The 19966-nt window shown below is 45.9% G+C and overlaps 1 protein-coding gene across 7 annotated transcripts in view; it reads left to right on the plus strand.

The window, feature by feature from the left end:
* SLC2A9 (solute carrier family 2 member 9) overlaps nucleotides 1–19966 on the plus strand; it is a 233564-nt gene that overhangs the window by 18136 nt on the left and 195462 nt on the right. For 6 of the 7 annotated variants that reach the window (XM_086404782.1, XM_086404779.1, XM_086404786.1 and 3 more), the window contains one exon: nucleotides 16106–16266. In XM_086404782.1, coding sequence (XP_086260908.1) covers nucleotides 16106–16266 — 161 coding nt within the window. The remainder of the gene's footprint in view (nucleotides 1–16105; nucleotides 16267–19966) is intronic. The other variant, XM_086404783.1, reaches the window with a different exon arrangement.

The following is a 19966-nucleotide window of genomic DNA, read 5'->3' on the forward strand; positions in this document are numbered from 1 at the left end:
CTATCACTACATTGTTTGTTAATTGGCTCTGCTGCTACTGCTGCTGTTAAGTCGAGTCAGTTGTGTCCGTCTCTGTGCGACCCCCTAGACGGCAGCCCACCAGGCTCCCCTGTCCCTGGGATTCTCCAGGCAAGAACACTGGAGTGGGTTGCCATTTCCTTCTCCAATGCATGAAAGTGAAGTGAAAGTGAAGTTGCTCAGTCATGTCTGACTCTTAGCGACCCCATGGACTGCAGCCTACCAGGCTTCTCCATCCATGGGATTTTCCAGGCAAGAGTACTGGAGTGGGGTGCCATTTCTTTCTCCAGTTAATTTGCTATACCCCAATATGAAAGAAAGTTTAAGATGTTTTTTAAAAATATATTTCATAAGGCTATACCTGCCATAGATAATTATCCCACTGATGGATCTGAGCAGGGTAAATTGATAACTTTGCAGAAAGGAGTCACCATTCTAGATGCCATTAAGAACATTGACTCTTTGCGACCCTTTGGACTATACAGTCCATGGAATTCTCCAGGCCAGAATACTGGAGTGGGTAGCCGTTGCCTTCTCCAGGGGATCTTCCCAACCCAGGGATGGAACCCAGGCCCCCACATTACAGGCGGACTCTTTACCAGCTGAGCCACAAGGGAAGCCCTGTGATTCATAGGAAGAGGTCAAAATATTTACATTAACAGGAGTTTGGAAGAAGTTGGTTCCAATCCTCGTGGATGACTTGGAAGGGTTCAAGACTTCCATGGAGGAAGTCACTGCAGATGTGGTGGAAACAGCAAGAGAACTAGAATGAGAAGTGGAGTGCCGAGTCACTTCAGCCATGCCTGACTCTGTGACCCCATGGACTATAGCCCGCCCAGGCTCCTCTGTCCATGGGATTCTCCAGGCAAGAATACTGGAGTGGGTTGCCATGCCCTCCTCCAGGGGATCTTCCCGACCCAGAGATCGGACCCTAGTCTCTCGTGTCCCCTGCACTGGCAGGCGGGTTCTTTACCACGAGCATCACCTGGGAAACCAGAGCCTGAAGACTGAATTGCTGCCATCTCATGATAAAATGTTCACAGATGAATAGTTGCTTCTCACGGTTGAGCAGAAGTAAGTGGTTTCTTGAGATGGAATCTACTCCTGGTGAAGACACTGTGAAGACTGTACTATATAAATTTAGTTGTTAAAGCAACGGCAGGGTTTGAGAGGTTTGACGCCAATGTTGAAAGAAGTTCTGCTATGGGTAAAATGCTATCAGACAGCTTTTCGTGCTATAGAGAAATCATTCACAAAAGGATGAGGCAATCAATGCAATAAATTTCATCAGTCTCTTATTTTAAGAAATTGTCACAGCCATCCCGGCCTTCAACAACCACCACCGTGATCAGTCAGCAGCCATCAACATGGAGGCAAGACCCTCCACCAGCAAAAAGACCACAATTTGCTGAAGACTCAGATGTTAGTTAGCATTTTCTTAGCAGGAAAGTTTTTTTTAATTAAGGTATATAAATTGTTTTAAAAGACCATGTTATTACACATTCAACTATAGTGTAAGGTAAATGTAACTTTTACATATGCCGGGAAATCAAAAATTCATGTGACTCACTTAATCGTGATATTCACTTGATTGTGAGACTTTGGAACCAAAGTCAAAGTATCTTCAAGTATTTTGTCCTTTCCAGAATGTCACATATTTAGACTCATGCAGTATATTCAGGTTGGCTTATTTTACTTAATAATATGCATCAAAGTTTCCTCCATGTCTATTCATGGCTTGAAAGCTCATTTGTTTTTGGCTTCAGATAATATTCCATTGTCTGGATGTTGTTGTTCAATCACTAAGTCATGTCCAACTCTTTTTGACCCCAGGGACTGCAGCACGCCAGCCTTCCCTGTCCTTCACTATCTCCCAGAATTGGCCCAAATGCATATCCATTGAGTTGGTGATACCATCCAACCATCTCATCCTCTGTCATCCCCTTTTCCTTCTGCCCTCAATGTTTCCCAGCATCAAGGTCTTTTCCAGTGAGTAAGCTCTTCCCATCAGGGGGCCAAAGTATTAGAGCTTCAGCTTCAGCATCAGTTCTTTCAATGAATATTCAGGGTTGATTTCCTTTAAGATTGACTGGTTTGATCTTCTTGCAATCCAAGGGATTCTCAAGAGTCTTCTCCAGCACCACCATATGAAAGCATCAATTATTTGGCGCTCAGCCTTCTTTATGGTCCAACCCTCACCTCCGTACAAGACTATTGGAAAAACCATAGTTTTGACTATATGGACATTTATCAGCAAAGTGATGTCTCTGCTTTTTTTATACACTGGTTATGTTTGTCATAGCTTTCCTGCCAAGAAGCAAGTGTCTTGAAGTGAGTTGCCATTTCCTCCTCCAGGGGATCTTCCTGACCCAGGGATCGAACCCACGTCTTTTGCATCTCCTGCATTGCAGGCAGATTCTTTCCCGCTGAGTCACAAAGAAAGCTTCTATGTCTGGATGTACCCTAGTTTATTTAGCCACTCACCTGCTGAAGGACATCTTGATTACATCCAAGCTTTGGCAATTATGAATAAAGCTGCTATAAATATCCATACAATCCAGAAATCACCCTTCTTGGTATTTACCAAAATAAACTGAACACTTATGTCCGCACAAAACCCTGCATATGAATGTCTGCTGGATGTCTCTGTCTGCTGGTTCATTCTTAATTATACAACTGTATTTTGTATGTATGGGCTTCTCAGATGGCACAGTGGTAAAGAATCTGGCTGTCAATGCAGGAGATATCTGGGTTGGGAAGATACCCTGGAGGAGGAAATGGCAACCCACTCCAGTATTCTTGCCTGGAGAATCCCTTGGACAGAGGAGCCTGGTGGGTTACAGCCCATGGGGTCACAAAAGAGTCAGATACAACTGAGCATGCAAGCTTGTACATTTTATGTATACAATGGATATCATACAAAGTATATTCTAAACATAAAAATACTGGGAAAGTCTACTCAGCCATTAAAAAGAATACATTTGAATCAGTTCTAATGAGGTGGATGAAACTGGAGCCTATTATACAGAGTGAAGTAAGCCAGAAGGAAAAACATAAATACAGTATACTAACGCATATATATGGAATTTAGAAAGATGGTAACAATAACCCGGTGTACGAGACAGCAAAAGAGACACTGATGTATAGAACAGTCTTATGGACTCTGTGGGAGAGGGAGAGGGTGGGAAGATTTGGGAGAATGGCAATGAAACATGTAAAATATCATGTAGGAAACGAGTTGCCAGTCCAGGTTCGATGCACGATGCTGGATGCTTGGGGCTGGTGCACTGGGACGGCCCAGAGGGATGGTATGGGGAGGGAGGAGGGAGGAGGGTTCGGGATGGGGAACACATGTATACCTGTGGCGGATTCATTTTGATATTTGGCAAAACTAATACAATTATGTAAAGTTTAAAAATAAAATAAAATTAGAAAAAAAAATACTGGGAAAAAAGTTTGTTAAATGAGAGAATGAGAAAGAAAAACTAAATGAGAACTTGGCTTTGTCAAGGGGGTCTAATTTATTGCCACCACTCCCAAGCCACATAAACTAGGACTTAGTTGAAACAATGCCAGCTTCCACAAAAATAACAGTGAGTGGTCTGGCTTTAATAATGAATGAGTCACGTTTCAGTGATTTCTGAGTTGGTGACATTTGTTCTTTTCTAGGGAGGGGATACGGAAGCTCACCCCCCTGTCCTGCCCTAGGGTCAGTATTTAAGCCCAGGGCTTCAGCAGAACAATTAATTTGACTCATCGTACATTTCCCAGCAGCAGTGGTGTAGTTTATCATTTTCTTCTCCCCAGTCCTTCCCTAAGGGCAGGTAAACATGCAGTGATAAGGAGTTAAATCATCACCTCTATTTCCAAGAGCAGAGCCATCCCAGTTAGCGAGCGGCAGATGCTAAATGCCGGCCCAGGCAAAGATGCCAATGAGCCAGCAGACAGAGAAGCAGAAGCAAGTTGTGGTCCTTTCCATTAATCCCACCCCAGGCTGCCATTTTAAAGCCACTGTTCTGGAAGCCCCCTTGCTCTCAGAAAAGCAGGGCACATCATGGGATGCCTCTGTGTTCTGAGATCTTTAACAGGGAAAATTATTAAATAGGAGGGCTGATGAGGGTAGAGCTTGTTACAGACATCTGGGTGGATCAGGACCAGTGGGGGCAGGGGAGAGTGGGGCTCCACCTCTTGGTGGGAGAAGGCTAAGATTACAGGAAAAACCAGCGCATCTTATCATTTCAGAAGCAACTGGCCATTATTTTGATGAGATAGGCATCTGATTAACTTCATCATGGACCAGCATTTCCTCTGATTTCAGAATCGCATTCTTGCTTTCTCCTTTTTTCTCTTTTCCTTTTGTCTCATCCTGTCTCACTAGTTATGCAAGCAAAACAGGCTGCTATTAGCAAAAACAAACAGCACAACTTTAATGATTCAACCATAAAATTACTGCTCTGATTCCCCTTCTATGAAGCAGGAACTGAATCTCTCATTTGGATATCAACCTTCATGGCAGATATTGTGACATGCGTGCGTGCGTGCTAAGTTGCTTCTTTCATGTCCGACACTTTGCAACCCCATGGACTGTAGCCCACCAGGCTCCCCTGTCCATGGGATTCCCCAGGCAAGAATTCTGGAGTGGGTTGCCATGCCCTCCTCCAGGGGATCTTCCAGACCCAAGAGTGGAACCCGCATCTCTTATGTCTCCTGCTTTGGCAGACAGGTTCTTTACCACTAGCGTCACCTGGGAAGCCCTAGATATTGTGAGAGTAATCTCATTTTACAAAACAGGGAGCCTGGGGGGCGGGAAGAGAGATGGGGTAACTGACTCAAGGCCACTCAGCCAATGGGGAGTCACAATCTCAGCCCCACCCAAAGGCCACTTTTAAGACTTTGTCTAAATCTCCCTTTTCTTATTTCCCCAGAGATCAGCCACATATGCATTTTATATCCTCTTTGGGAGCTCAGTATTTATTTTGCAAGCATTTTTTCCATGTTACTGAGTACTCCCATCGCCAGGATTGCTAACAGCTGTGTATTGCTGCCTCCCATGGCTGCTCCACCTTCCCAAAGTGGGCCTCTTAGATTGCTCTCAATTTTTCTCTAGTACGAGATGCTGCCGCACTGTTTAACCTGGGATCTCTGAGTCATTGTTTGCTTTTAATCGGAGCCGGCAGAACTGCTGGCTGACAGGAGGAGGGTGCCTTTCCAGGCCTGGGGTGTTGATGTCTGAATATTCCACACTGTGGGTGCCACTCCTGGGGTCCCCAGATTATGGGAGCTCAGATGCCTGCCTCTTTGAGTTAAAATCTTTTCCTTTCGTAAAGCTCCTCTGTGGGAAAATGCCTTTGTTGAGCCTAATGATCAAAGGACCATATTCCCAACTCAGAGCTGCTCTGCTTCGAGGGGTGGGCGCCCTGGCTGCTGCAGCCAGACAGAGGGAACCCAGTGACAGCCAGCCCAGGAAGGCAGGGAGTCAGGATGGAGGAGGAGATTGGATGGCATGACTGGTATGAACAAACCCAGGCAGACAAAACTGGAAACATTCTCTTTCCGCCTGACAGGAGAAAAACACTGAGATTTATTGAGCACTAACTCTAGACATCATGCTAGGGACCACTCATCCCCACCCAATCCTTCCTGCAGGATTGTTATGGCTGCAAACCCGGGTTGTTCTACAAATAAGTTATTCTGTAATTGGTGCTCAAAACCATCACCCTGCACTTGAGTTGAATCAGGAGGTCCTTTGAGATCCCCTGCTGCCTCAAGACTGATTTTCAGCAGCCATAAGCAATTTGAAGAGTAATGAAAGAACTCACCCTTTTCACTCCAGCCAAACAGAGGGCATACAGAGAGGACTAGGGAATGTTATCTGAGTGAAGGTCTGCGTAAATGCACTGTCCTCCTGCAAACACAGCTGTGTGTGTGTGTGTGTGTGTGTTAGTCACTCATTCGTGTTGGACTCCTTGCAACCCCATGGACTGTAGCCTGCCAGCTCTTCTGTCCATGGGATTTCCCAGGCAAGAATACTGGAGTGGGTAGCCATTCCCTTCTTCAGGGGATCTTCCTGACCCAGGGATCAAACCTGGGTCTCCTGCACTGCAGGCAGATTCTTTACCATCTGAGCCACCAGGAAAGCCCTAAACATAGCTATGCAATCCCTCAGAAGAATGTTCCAGCAGCAGACAGACTCCAGATCAATTTTTTTTTTAATAAGAAGGATATTTGGAAGCACATATTCTTCTCTCAGCTCCTGCCTTGGGCCACATAGAAAACGAAACTTTCTTTCTTTGTGTTCTATATAATTAGACCCAAGGGTTGGGCCACCTTCCTCATTACAAAGGTAGTTGAGGGAGGAACCCAGAAAACTCTGGAAGCCTTCCTCTCCGATGATCCCTTGCAATTACTGCGTCCTCTATCATCACGCTCAGTGTTCGTTCTGAAAGCCGGCTGAGTGGGCGAAATATTCTCAGATGTCTAGAAGTACAGAGGTCTCTCCCTCACTCCTCGGTTACTCAGACTCCTCCAGGAGAATCTCACAGTGGGAAGAAAAGAAGACACCCCAGAGCTGCAAACTGAATATTAAGTCAAGAGGGAGCTGGCCGCTTTCCTAAGGACCTAGGAGGTGGGTTGGGGTCCTCAAGGCCACCCTAGTCTTCATCATTTGCTAGAAGGGCCCATAGGACTCACCACGAGGCTTATTCATGATTGATTGATTACAGCAAAAGGATGCAGAGCGAAATCGACCGAGGACTTAGGTGCCTGGGGTGAAGTGCAGAGGAGACCAGGGTCGTCTCCTGTGGAGGTAGGCCGGATGCCCTTAATTTCCCCAGCAGCAAGCTATGACACCTCTGTGAGCAGTCTTCCTTCAGGGAAGCTCATCAGAGACTCAGGATTCAGGGCGTTTATCAGGGGTCAGTCACAGAGTCACCTCCTTGAGACACGTACACAATTCCTGACTCCCGGAAAAGAAGCACAGACCACACTGTTGGCACACTCTAAGTCCCAGGAGCCCTTCTTCTCACTCCTGGGAATGGTGTGTTCCCTCCCCAAATCCAAGTTCCCCAAGGCCAGCCCAGGACTCACCTAGCAAGCAGGCCTTTCAGAGGCTAGAAGTCTCAGGCTAGACATGTTCACTTTTTCTGCACAGGTGGCAGAAAATATCCACCTGCCAATGCAGGAGACACAGGAGACCAGAGTTCAACCCCTGGGTTGGGAAGATCTCCCCCTGGAGAAGGAAGTGGCAACCCACTCCGGTATTCTTGCCTGGAAAAATCCCATTGACAGAGGAGCCTGGTGGGCTATAGTCCATGGGGTCACAAAGAACTCCGCACAGATTAGCAACTGAACACACCCTGTCTTTGGAGAAGGAGATGGCAGCCCACTCCAGTATTCTTGCCTGGAGAATCCCAGGGATGGAGGAGCCTGGTGGGTTGCTGTCCATGGGGTGGCACAGAGTCAGACACGACTGAAGTGATTTAGCAGCAGCAGCAGCAGCAGCGCCCTGTCTTGGTTCTGCTATTTAGGGGACACTAGGTGGCGCCGCTGAGCTGACATAATTTTGTCTTGTGTGGGCTTCCCTTCCAAGAGCCTGGTCTGTAAAGACTTCTGTACTGTTTTCCTCCCGGTGCTGGCGTGTTCAGTAGTGTGGGGCTGTCTCTGCAAATCCCTAAGGAGTTAACTAGCATGAATTGCTCTGTGATGCAACGGTGTGTGTACTCTGGCCCATCCACCCATCTATGTATGAGCATTGTTATAGCCCTCCTGAGAAAAATTTGACATGGATTAATGACAACCTCTATGAATCAGGCAGGAACATTAATATCGTAAAACAGGCTACAAGGTAATTTGCCTCCCATTGTCTGGCAATTTCCTGTCGTCCTTTGGAGCTGTTCTATGGCAGTCCCTGCGGCTGGGCATTGCACGGTTCAATTAGTCGCCAAAGCTTGGCCCCTGTGTTGCTGGCTGGGGAGATAGTGGTAAATTATTCATGGCTTCGTAGACCTGAGAAGTAAACAAGTCTAGAACCCTTCTTTCACAAGGCAGAAACAATGATGTCAAAACCCCCCACCCCCACCAGTCACCCCAGCTTCTGTTTGTGTGTGTTTTTTTTTTTTTTTTGGAATTCTTGTGGATCCAGCACTGTCCTTTATGTTCATCTTCACATTTTAAATCCTCATGGTAACTCTTTAGGGAGGAAAATGATTTCATAGATGAGGGGCCAAAGGCACAGAGAGGTTGAGCGACTTGCTCAAGATCACCCAGCAGAAAAGTGGCCAAGCTGAGAGCTGGATGAAATGGATTCCAGGGCCTTTAACCACTGAGAACCCGGCCCTCAGAGGACTGAACAATACAAGTGAGTCCAAACCCATGACTTCTCAGCTCTTTGTTGAGTCTCTGTTCCTTTAACCCTGTGACCTCTATTTATTTCTTTGCAGTTTGGGCTCTAGTTAGTGCTGGTCATGATATAAATATTCCTTGGTGAGTTTATAAACTGTTTCTATTAGACTCATCATCTCTTAACAGTTCAGGAGCCTCCTGACTGGTCCAGCCGCCTCCAGGATAAACTTTCTGAGTCCCACACCACGCCTACAATGAATGTTCTGCAACACAAGTGAGGATCTCAGTTCCAAGTTCAAATCCTTCAACTGCTCTTCAACACCCGCAGGATGAAGTGTGGACCCCTTGGGCTGGCAGTCAACTTCTGACCACGTCTGCATAGTTCTCCAACCTGTCCCCAGCTGCCGGGCCACCTTCACACTCCACTGACTCATTTACAATGTCTCTATATCATCACCTAGGCCATCAGCTTCTCCACCTTTGAGAACTGCCATCTACAGTCATCTAACCCCAGCCCCTACTCTTCGTTCTTTGTGTCCCTGATCTGAAGGACCTGGCTGAGTGGCTGTAGCCCTTTTCAGCTTCCTGATACCGCAGGTCTTTCCACTCCATGTTGTATGTGCTTGCTTATTTGGCTCTTATGTCCACAATAGATCTTGAGCCCCTCAAAGGCAGGGACTGCAGAACTTGTCTCTAGAAGGCAGGGTGGGAACCTGGGCCCCTAATAGGAGGAAGTAGAAAAGCGAAAAAGCATTAGTCGCTCAGATGCGTCCGACTCTTTGGGACCCCATGCACCTTAGCCCACAAGGCTCTTCTGTCCATAGTGCTCTCCAGGCAGGAACACTGGAGTGGGTTGCCATTTCCTTCTCCAGGGGATCTTCCCAACCCAGGGATCTCCTGCATTGGCAGGCAGGTTCTTTACTGTCTGAGCCATCAGGGAAGAATGTCCTAATAAAAGACACAAGAATGGGTTTGTCGGAAGTAGGTCCAATGGAAAAATAAAAGGTGGACTCAGTGAATGAGATGGCCTGAAATGAGCCTAGAGATTAGCTAATATGGCAATCTTAAAACTATATTTTCTTGCAGATTACTTCTTTCAAATAGAGTCTTACGAGTTCCCCAAAACATAAAAGGAAATCTCTAGTCAAAGGCCCATATTGCCACACCTAGCCACCCTTCATGATTTTGCCTAAATTTTCCTTTTCTTTCTTTCTTCATACTGTTCATGGGATTCTCAAGGCAAGAATGCTGAAGTGGTTTTCCATTCCCTTTTCCAGTGGACCACATTTTATCACAACAAAATTATTAAGAAGAGGTGGCAAGAATACACAGAAAACCTATACAAAAATGATCTTCATGACCGAGATAACTATGATGGTGTGATCACTCACCTAGAGCCAGACATCCTGGAATGCGAAGTCAAGTGGGTCTTAGGAAGCATCACTATGAACAAAGCTAGTGGAGGTGATGGAATTCCAGTTGAGCTATTTCAAATCCTAAAAGATGATGCTGTGAAAGTGCTGCACTCAATATGCCAGCAAATTTGGAAAACTCAGCAGTGGCCACAGGACTGGAAAAGGTCAATTTTCATTCCAATCCCAAAGAAAGGCAATGCCAAAGAATGCTCAAACTACCACACAATTACACTCATCTCACAGGCTAGCAAAGTAATGATCAAAATTCTCCAAGCCTGGCTTCAACATTACATGAACCGTAAACCTCCAGATGTTCAAGCTGGATTTAGAAAAGCTAGAGAAACTGAAGATCAAATTGCCAACATCCACTGGATCATTGAAAAAGCACAGGAGTTCCAGAAAAACATCTACTTCCACTTTATTGACTATGCCAAAGCCCTTGACTGTGTGGATCACAACAAACTATTTTAATAAAAATTTTAAGAAAATTCTGAAAGAGATGGGAATACCAGACCATCTGACCTGCCTCCTGAGAAATCTGTGTGCAGGTCAAGAAGCAACAGTTAGAACTGGACATGGAGCAACAGACTGGTTCCAAATCGGGAAAGGAGTACATCAAGGCTGTATATTGTAACCCTGCTTATTTATGTGCAGAGTACATCATGTGAAAGTCTGCGTTGGATGAAGCACAAGCTGGAATCAAGATTGCCAGGAGAAATATTAATAACCTCAGATATGCAGATGACACCACCTTTATGGTAGAAAATGAAGAACCAAAGAACCTCTTGAGGAAAGTGAAAGAGGAGAGTGAAAAAGCTGGCTTACAACTCAACATTCAGAAAACTAAGATCATAGCATGCGGTCCCATTACATCATGGCAAATAGATGGGGAAACAATGGAAACAGTGACAGACTTTATTTTCTTGGGCTCCAAAATCACTGCAGATGGTGACTGCAGCCATAAAATTAAAAGATTCTTGCTTCTTGGAAGAGAAGCTATGATCAACCTAGACAGCACAGACATTAAAAAAGCACAGACATTACTTTGCCAACAGAAGTCCGTCTAGTCAAAGCTATAGTTTTTCCAGTAGTCATGTATGGATGTGAGAGTTGGACTATAAAGAAAGCTGAGCACCAAAGAATTGATGCTTTTGAACTGTGGTGTTGGAGAAGACTCTTGAGAGTCCCATGGACTACAAGGAGATCCAATCAGTCCATCCTAAAGGAGATCAGTCCTGGGTGTTCATTGGAAGGACTGATGCTGAGGCTGAAACTCCAGTACTTTGGCCACCTCATGTGAAGAGCTGACTCATTGGAAAAGACTCTGATGCTGGGAGGGATTGGGGGCAGGAGGAGAAGGGGACGATAGAGGATGAGATGGCTGGTGGCATCACCAACTTGATGGAAGTGAGTTTGAGAAAGCTCTGGGAGTTGGTGATGGACAGGGAAGCCTGGCGTGCTGCAGTCCATGGGGTCACAAAGAGTCAGACAGGACTGAGTGACTGAACTGAACTGAACATTCTCTTTCTCAAAGCCTCATATCATGGTCATTGTCATGGCCTGGGCCTGTCAGGTTGATGGTGCTCAGGTAAATCAGTTGCCGTAACACGCAACCCCTAAATCTTGGTGGCTGAACACAATGAGAGTTAATTTCCCAGCCCTGTTGTCACCCAAGCAGGTGAGCAGGGGTGCTCTGCTCCCTGCAGACACCCTGGGGCCCAGGCTCATTCTACTGAGGGGCTCCTTCATCCCTGAGAGGTTCAGAGGCCTCTGCAGGGGGTCCTCTGTGACTGTCCAGCCTGCAGGAAAAGGAAGTGAGTGAGAAGGTCCAGGAACTCTTAACATCTCTTTACACATCTTTGGTGACAAATGGTCCTATGAACCCCTACCCCCACCACACCGCCCCCGCCACCCAGATTCAAGGGACTGAGGCATGTGACGTGGCAGTGTAGGCAGGAATAGGAAGAGGGTAGATGCTGTGAGCTCGGGCAGGCTCTGCAGTCCCAGTGGATTCAGAGCAGCTTTCAGAAGCATCGCTTCACTCCAAAGCTTTTGGCTCTGATGAAACATCACAGAATGGCCCCAGGTGAGCCAAGGAGGAGGTATACAGACTAAAACACACTTAGCAGTCAGCCAGTGTTGATGCCACATCCTCACCTCCCCCCAGTTCAGTCTTTCCACATGAACCTGGGGGTATTGATGTGATCATCTTTGTGTTTTCCAGACTAAGAATAGGGATAGAGTCGTGGTTAAGAGGTGGGCTCTGGCGTCCTGCTGCCTAGATTTGAGTCCTGACCATAATGGGACCTTGGGAAAGGCCCATGGCTGTACCTCAGGTTCATCTGCCCAGGAGACAAGTCAGAACACAGGACCTGTCTCAGAGGGTTGCCGAGGGGATGGGTTCATGTGTTTCCAGTTTTTAGACTAGTGCATGGCATGTGGAGAATGTGATTTTTATTATTTTTAATATTTATTATATTTAATAAAATGTGATATTTACTATTTTTATTATTAATGTAATAAATGTGATATTTACTATTTTTATTATTGTATGATGCCCGGCCCATAGCAGAAACTCAGTTTAAAACACACACACTCTCCGTGCCAACATACTCCATGAATCTTCAGCCCAATGAATGAGTCATGCAGGGAATTAGCTCAACAAGCCTCATCACCTGGCTTCTGCTCTCACATGTGCTTTGGGGCTACCTTTCATCTTGGTTTTGGCTGAATTCACACCCAAAGACAAGTGTTTAATTGCTAAAGGCGTCGCTTTGAAACCAACTTTTGGGGACTGTCAGAGATGTGTTTCCACAGAGGGCAACTCTGCCAGGCTTCTCCAGCCCTCTGCAGATGCATCCATTCTCCAGTTTCCCCAAATTGAAATAAGAAGCGTCTGCAGAGACTCCCAAAGCAGCGCCTAGCAGTGAGAGATGTGAAAGCTGCCTCTTCCCCAACCAGGCTCCTGAGTGCTTGGAAAGGAAAAGAGAACATTTCCTCCCAAACAGCATCCTTTTAGTTTCTGTGTGTAAACTCAGGACGCTGGTCATTGCTGCAGGCGTGGGAAGACAAGGCTATTGAGAGCAGTCATCAGCAAGACTCTTCCCAGCGCAGCTGCTGGAATCTATGCAGGACTGCGGTAGGGACCAAGTCACATCCAAGAATGACCTTCAACGCTGGAAGTTCTCCTGATTATCGTGCCAGAGGCCTGGGAAGTCCTGGGCACTCACTTCAGCTTCTCTGGAGGCTCTGGACTCTGTTGGTAGTCCTGGGAGCATCTTGTGAAAGTGAAAGAAAGGGAAGTCACTCAGTCGTGTCCAGCTCTTTGTGATCCCATGGACTATACAGTCCATGGAATCTCTAGGCCAGAATACTGAAGTGGGTAGCCTTTCCCTTCTCCAGGGGATCTTCCCAACCCAGGGACCGAACCCAGGTCCCCCACATTGCAGGCAGATTCTTTATCAGTTGAACCACAAGGAAAGCCCAAGAATACTGGAGTGGGTAGCCTATCCCTTCTCTAGCAGATCTTCCCTACCCAAGAATTGAACAGGAGTCTCCTGCATTGCAGGAAGATTCTTTACCAACTGAGGTATGAGGGAAGCCCAACTGCCTTCCTGCGGCCACTCCATCCCTCTGGATTAGTGCTAACCATGCTGTTTCTCGCTCTATACTTGGCTTCCTGAGGGGTGTCCTCCTTACACTCTTTGGGGCCTGACATGGCAACTTAACAAGGACCCAATCAGGACTGATCTTTAAACCTGTAAATATCCTGGGCTTCCCTGGTGGCTCAGTGGTAAAGAATCCACCTGCCAATGCAGGAGACATGGGTTCAATCCCTAGTCCGGGAAGATCCCACATGCCACCGAGCAACTAAGCCCGCAAGCCACAACTATTGAGCCAGTGCTCTAGAGCCTGGGAGCTGCAACTACTGAGCCCATGTGTCACATCTACAGGAGCCCATGTGCCCAGGCTGCCCAACAACAGAAGCCATGGCAATGAGAAACTCGGGCACCGCAACTCGAGAGTAGCCCCCGTTCACCAGAACTAGAGAAAAGCCCACGCAGCAATGAAGACCCAGCACAGCCAAAAATAAACAATAATAAAGATGTCTGATATTTAACAAAAATGGTGTGATGATGGTTTTAAAATAAATAAATACATGTTCTGTTGGATTTAGCTGCTTCACTCTCATACCTTCATCATGCATGCAGTCACTGGTGGGTGGTTGTATGCAGGCTCTGAAGCCAGGCAGACTTGGCAAAAATCATTCTCCACCACTTACTAGCCACATGGATAAATACCTTACTCTTGGCTCCCTCCTCTGTAAACGGGGGTGTCAACCGCCAGGGTTCTCGTGAGTATGAAATGGAATTACTTATGTGTTTTGGTAGAGTTTCAAGAGTTAGACACAACAGCAAGTTTGTCTGATTGAAGCTAAAAAAGAAGGCGTTGAAAAAAATAGTGAGCAGCTCCCAAGATGGCTGGAAGGGCTGGCAAGCCAGGCTCAGAATCTCTGCAGGGAGAAGATATATGTTCTTTTTCAGATTCTTTTCCATTATAGGTTATTACAAGATACTGAAAATAGTTCCCTGTGCTCTACAGCAGGTTCTTGTTGTTTATCTGTTTTATGTATGGTGGTATGTATGTGTTAATTCCAAACTCCTAATTTATCTCTCCCCACCTCCAATATCCTCTTTGGTAAGTAAGAGGAATTTTCTAGAAATGGATTTGCTGGGTTCTAGGTTAGGATCTTCAACTTGACTAGGTAAAGCTAAACTGTTTTCCAAGGTGACTGTACAAATTAAATTCCCACCGTCAGTGTACCAGAGTACACGCAGCTAGTCACTACTGAACCCTTACCAGACCTGTTCATCTTTAATCTCCCTGGGGATTGGGTGATCTCCATACAGGTACTGGGTGCTGCTTCAAGTTCTTGGGTGATTTCATGACAGCCCGAGACAATCAGTGTTATCACTCCCATCTTGCAGATGAAGAAACCCAGGTTTAGCTGGTTTAAATCATTAGCAAATCATCATGCTGGGATTCAAGCCCAGGTCTGTGTAACCAGACCCTATGCTTTTTCTGCCATTCTATAACACTGGCTGTTATTGGAGAGGTCTCTGGGCCTTTATGGGGTACCTATGGGGAACTATGAGCTTCTTGGAGATGGAACTGTCATGGGGAGCACAGTTCATGACCTCAGTCTTTAGTGTATGTCAGAATCACTCAGTCCCATCCCAAACCCACTGAATCAGAATCGACAGCAGTGTTGTGTGTTGGGGTGGGGCAGGGTCTAGTGAGCATGAAGTGGGCATCTTATTGTGGTTTATTTAAATAATTTTTAAAGTTTATTTTTGGCTGTGCTGAGTCTTCATTACCCAGCAGGCTTTTCTTTGGGTTGCGGTGAGCTAGAGCAACTCTTCATTGTGATGGGCTGGCATCTCACTGCAGTGGCTTCTCTTATTGCCCAGCACAAGCTCTAGGGCACACAGGCTGTGGCATGTGGGCTCTACAGGCTCAATAGTTGTGGTGTGTAGGCTTAGTTGCTCCATGGCATGTGGCATCCTCCTGCACCAGGGATCGAACTGTGTCTCTTGAATTGGCAGGTGGATTCTTTACCACTGAGCCACCAGAGAAGCCCTCATTGTGAGTTTAATTTACATTTCTGTGTTAATAAACATGTGGAACATTATGTCATTAGCTTCCTGGTCAGCTGAATTTGTTTTGGAGTCTGTTCAAATCTTTGACTCATTTCTACTTGTGTTGTCTTATTGATTTGTTAGAACTCTTTATATATTGTGACTACAAATCCTTTGTATCTACATGGGTTGCAAATATGTTAGCTCAGTTGATGGTTTGTCTTTCCAATTTTCATGATGCCTTCTGAAGAGCAGAACACTCTTAAGTCTGATGAAATCCAAATGAGCATTTTGTTTTTCTTTTCTGGTTTTTTTCTGTGTGTCTTGAATCTTTACCCACCCCAAGGTGGCAAATATTTTCCCTTATTTAGGTATGAATATTTTAAACACATTTTCAAGGTGATTCTGTTGTGTGGTTCTCCTTGGTTCAGTCAGATGTGAATTTGATTCCCAGGTTTGCCACTCAGCTGAACAAGTCAGTTTGTCTCTCTGAGCCTCTGTTTCCCTACCTGCCAAAGGATTTGAAAATAAGGTCTGTCCACAAGGTTTGTTAGAAGGATTCAGTGAAACAGCTCAAACAGAGCTTAGCGAAATGCCTGGTATGAAACCAGTGTTCCATAAAAGTCATTTTGTTTATATACAATGGGCTTCGAGCAGCTGGGAGGAATAACATGGTTTGTTGTTTGTTTTCAGTACATCAAGGCCTTTTACAACGAGTCGTGGGAGAGAAGGCACGGACATCCCATAGACTCGGACACTCTGACCCTGCTCTGGTCTGTGACCGTGTCCATATTCGCCATCGGTGGACTCGTGGGGACGTTCCTGGTGAAGGTGATCGGAAAATTTCTTGGGAGGTCAGTGGGGGCCCCTCTGTATTGGCCATACTATGTCTGTATTAGAGTCAGGATTGCAGGAGGCAACAGAATTCCACTCAGTCCAGCTGGAGAGATTATAATGCCAGAAGGACACAAAGCAGAAATAGGGTAAGGAAAAGCCAAGGAAAATTGAATCCCTGGGTGAGGGGTTGACAGGCTGGCGCTGAGGCTGTGGAGGCATCAGGCTTTGTCAGGACCCTACTGTCCAAACAAGGAGGAGCTGGGAAGAAATATTCTGGCTGTTCTTTCTGCTGGCCCTCCAGCCTGCATAGGCGCCTCTCATTGGTCAAACCCAAGCAGAAGCCTGAAAACCCAGGTGTCTCATTGGTGCAGCTCAGGAGGACCAGCTTCAGGGCTCAGAGAGGTGAGGGGAGAGTGGAAAGGGACCTAGGTGTGGGAGCAATTGGACAAGAGTCAGCACAGTGTCTTAGAGACTGTTCCACAGAGATATCTACAGAGCTTTTTTTTTTTTTAAATCAGTTGCTTAAACAGTCTTCCATTGTATGACTGGATGATAATTTCCTTACTGGCTCCTGACTGAGAGACATTTGGGCCACGTCAAACTCTTCCCAATACAAAGGCAGCTGCTGTGAATATCAATTTCATGTTGAAATTCCCCAACATCAACCTCTCCAATCAGATCCACTCTACCCCTGTGTTTCAGTCTTTTATTTTCTACGTGAAGCCTTCTTTCGTGTAAGATTGCGTTATCCATAAATTCCCCCAAACATTTGCTCTGTGTCCTTGCTCATAGCAACTTCCTGGGGGATGCTGAGGTGTTTAGTGGAGAGAGTAGAGTCTTTAGAGCATTCACATGTGAACTCGAATCATGAGTCTTCTACTTCCTGGCTGTGTTGACATTTGACCCTCAGGTCTCTCATCTGTGGAATAGAGACAAGAGTCCTACCCTGCTGTAAGGGCTAGAGAAAATTAATGGGGGAGAATGGCCCATTAGCTCAATGAAGAGAAGCTATTATTATCCACCATATTATTTTCTCATCATCACCTTGACATAGTAGGGGGTCACCCAAACATAGTAAAGTGAAAGAAAGAAAGTGAAGTCACTCAGTTGTGTCTGACTCTCTGTGACCCCATGGACTGTAGCCCACCAGGCTCCTCCGTCCATGGAATTTTCCAGACAAGAGTACTGGAGTGGATTGTCATTTCCTTCTCCAGGGAATCTTCCTGACCCAGGGATCGAACCTAGGTCTCCCGAATTGCAGGCAGATGCTTTGCCATCTGAGCCACCAGGGAAGCACCAAAAGAGCCAGATGGAATTCTCCAGGCCAGAATCCCTGAGTGGGTGGCCTTTCCTTCTCTAGGGGATCTTCCCAACCCAGGGATTGAACCTGTCACTCAGGACTCCCCGACTCACTTTTTAAATGGCAGGAACCCATATCAGACTGGCTTATGCTTTAGAGGGAATTGGTTGGCTCACGTGGCTGAAATATAATTCAGCTGAATCCAATAGCTCCTATGATGTCATAAGAAAATGCATCTGTGTTCTGTCCTCTCAGCTCTTGCTTGCTATGTTGGCTTCATGAACAGGTGGCCTCTGCCCACGGAGGGGCAAAGTGGCCTAAGCCCCTTAGACAGATACGGTTCCTACTGAACATCCCCACCACAAACTTCTTCCCACAGTCCTCATACAGGCCCCAGGCATGAATCTCACTTCCCTGAGAGAGCTTGCAAACTGTCAAGACTCTTCAAAAGGAGCCAATTCTACCCCATTAGAGACATTTGACAATGTGCAGAGATACTGCAGGTTGCAAAGCTGAGGGCTGTGACTGGTACCTCCTAGAGGCCAAAGTCTCAAACAGAAGGAGTCAGCAAACACAAAGCATGGAGCTTCTCCAGTACATGTGGTTTACGCATCATCAGTTGGTTTTAAGGACATAGTCCACTTGGTATTAAACGTGCATGAACTGGGAAGTGACAGTTAAAAGTCATAACAAACCTTTACTCTAGCTCCACCCACTGCCCACCACATATCTGTCAGAAACAATGCTGGCCTCTGAGCTTACATAGGACTTCGTGTTTCCCTCTGTTATATCACTTGGCATTTGGGGTTACAAAGATTTAGTTTCATTTCTGTCTCCCCTGAAAGGCGAGCTCCTCAGTGTAAGATCCGTGTCTGTATAGGAGCCCCGGCATGTGGCACAGGAGCTCCAACACAGTAGGCAAGCCATAAACTTTTGTTGGGTTTATGAAAGGATGGAGGGAAAGTGCTCAATGCTTGAACTTTTTCTACCGTAACTCCCCCAAATGCCCATCCTTCTGTTGCTTGCATGCTTTTTATTTGCCCATACATTTATTTTGCAAATATTTATGGAGAGCTTGCTATGTGCCAAGCACTTGGTGGTGCACAAAACTGACAAAGTCCCTGGGGTAACAGCTCTCCAGGCAGAGGGAACAGGAAGTGCAAAGGTCCGGGGGAAGAACGGGCTTGGTTCCTTTGAAGATAAGACAGGAGGTCATTATGGCTGGAGCTGAGTCCAGGAGTAGAAAATGAAGCAGGAGGGGTCACTGGGTTCAGAAGCGGAAGACACTGTGGGGAAGGGTTGGGACTCCAGCTTTGACTCAGAGTAAGATGGGATATTACTGGAGTATTTGTGATCTGACTCACATTTTGAAAGGCTTGCTCTTATCAGTGGATTCAGGGAGGCTGGTTAGGAACATCCTGCCACAAGCCAGGTGAAGTGATTCGTTTTGCACCAGGTTTGTCATGAGACACGGTGAGAAACAGTGAGAATTGTTTGCATTCTGGAAATAGTTTGGGAATAGAGAAAACAAGCCCTGCTCATGGACTATGTGGGACTAAGAGAGAAATAAAAATAATGCTAACATTTTTGTCTTGAAGAATCGCAAGGAGCAAGGACTGCATTGCTTTTTTAAAATTAATTTTATATTGGAGCATAGCTGATCAACAATGTTGTGTTAATCTCAGGTGTACAGCAAAGTGATTCAGTTACACATGTATCTATTCTTTTTCAAGTTCTTTTCCTATTTAGGGTATTACAGAATATTGAGCAGTTGCTTTTTGAGGTAGGAAAACCCTTGAGAAAAACAAGATTTGGCGGGGGAAAGGAAGAATGGAAACTCAGTTCTAGGTATACTACGTGTGAATTGTCTGTTAGCCCTTCCAGTGGAGATGTCAAGTGCACAATGAGATTTGTGAGTCTAGCACTCGGAAGTGCCCAGAACTCAGATGTAAATCTAGATGTCCTCAGTACAAAGGTGGCACTTGAAGCCAGGAGATAAGGTTACATAGGAGGTACATAAGATCATGGCATCCAGTCCCATCACTTCACAGCAAATAGATGGGGAAGAAAATGGAAACTGTGCCAGACTTCATTTTCTTGGGCTTCAAAATCACTGTGGATGGTGACTGCAGTCATGAAATTAAAAGACACTTGCTCCTTGGAAGAAAAACTATGACAAACCTAGACAGTATATTAAAAAGCAGAGGCATCACTTTGCCGACAAAGGTCTCTCTAGTCAAAGCTAGACAGTAGTCATGTACGGATGTGAGAGCTGGACCATAAAGAAGGCTGAGCACCGAAAAATGGATGCTTTTGAACTGTGGTGTTGGAGAAGACTCTTAAGAGTCCCTTGTACAGCAAGGAGATCAAACCAGTCAATCCTAAAGGAAATCAACACTGAATATTCTTTGGAAGGA

This window comes from Bos grunniens, chromosome 6, assembly GCF_055505025.1.
Source record: "Bos grunniens cultivar Pamir isolate PY7600 chromosome 6, Bosgru_T2T1.0, whole genome shotgun sequence".
NCBI lineage: Eukaryota > Metazoa > Chordata > Mammalia > Artiodactyla > Bovidae > Bos > Bos grunniens.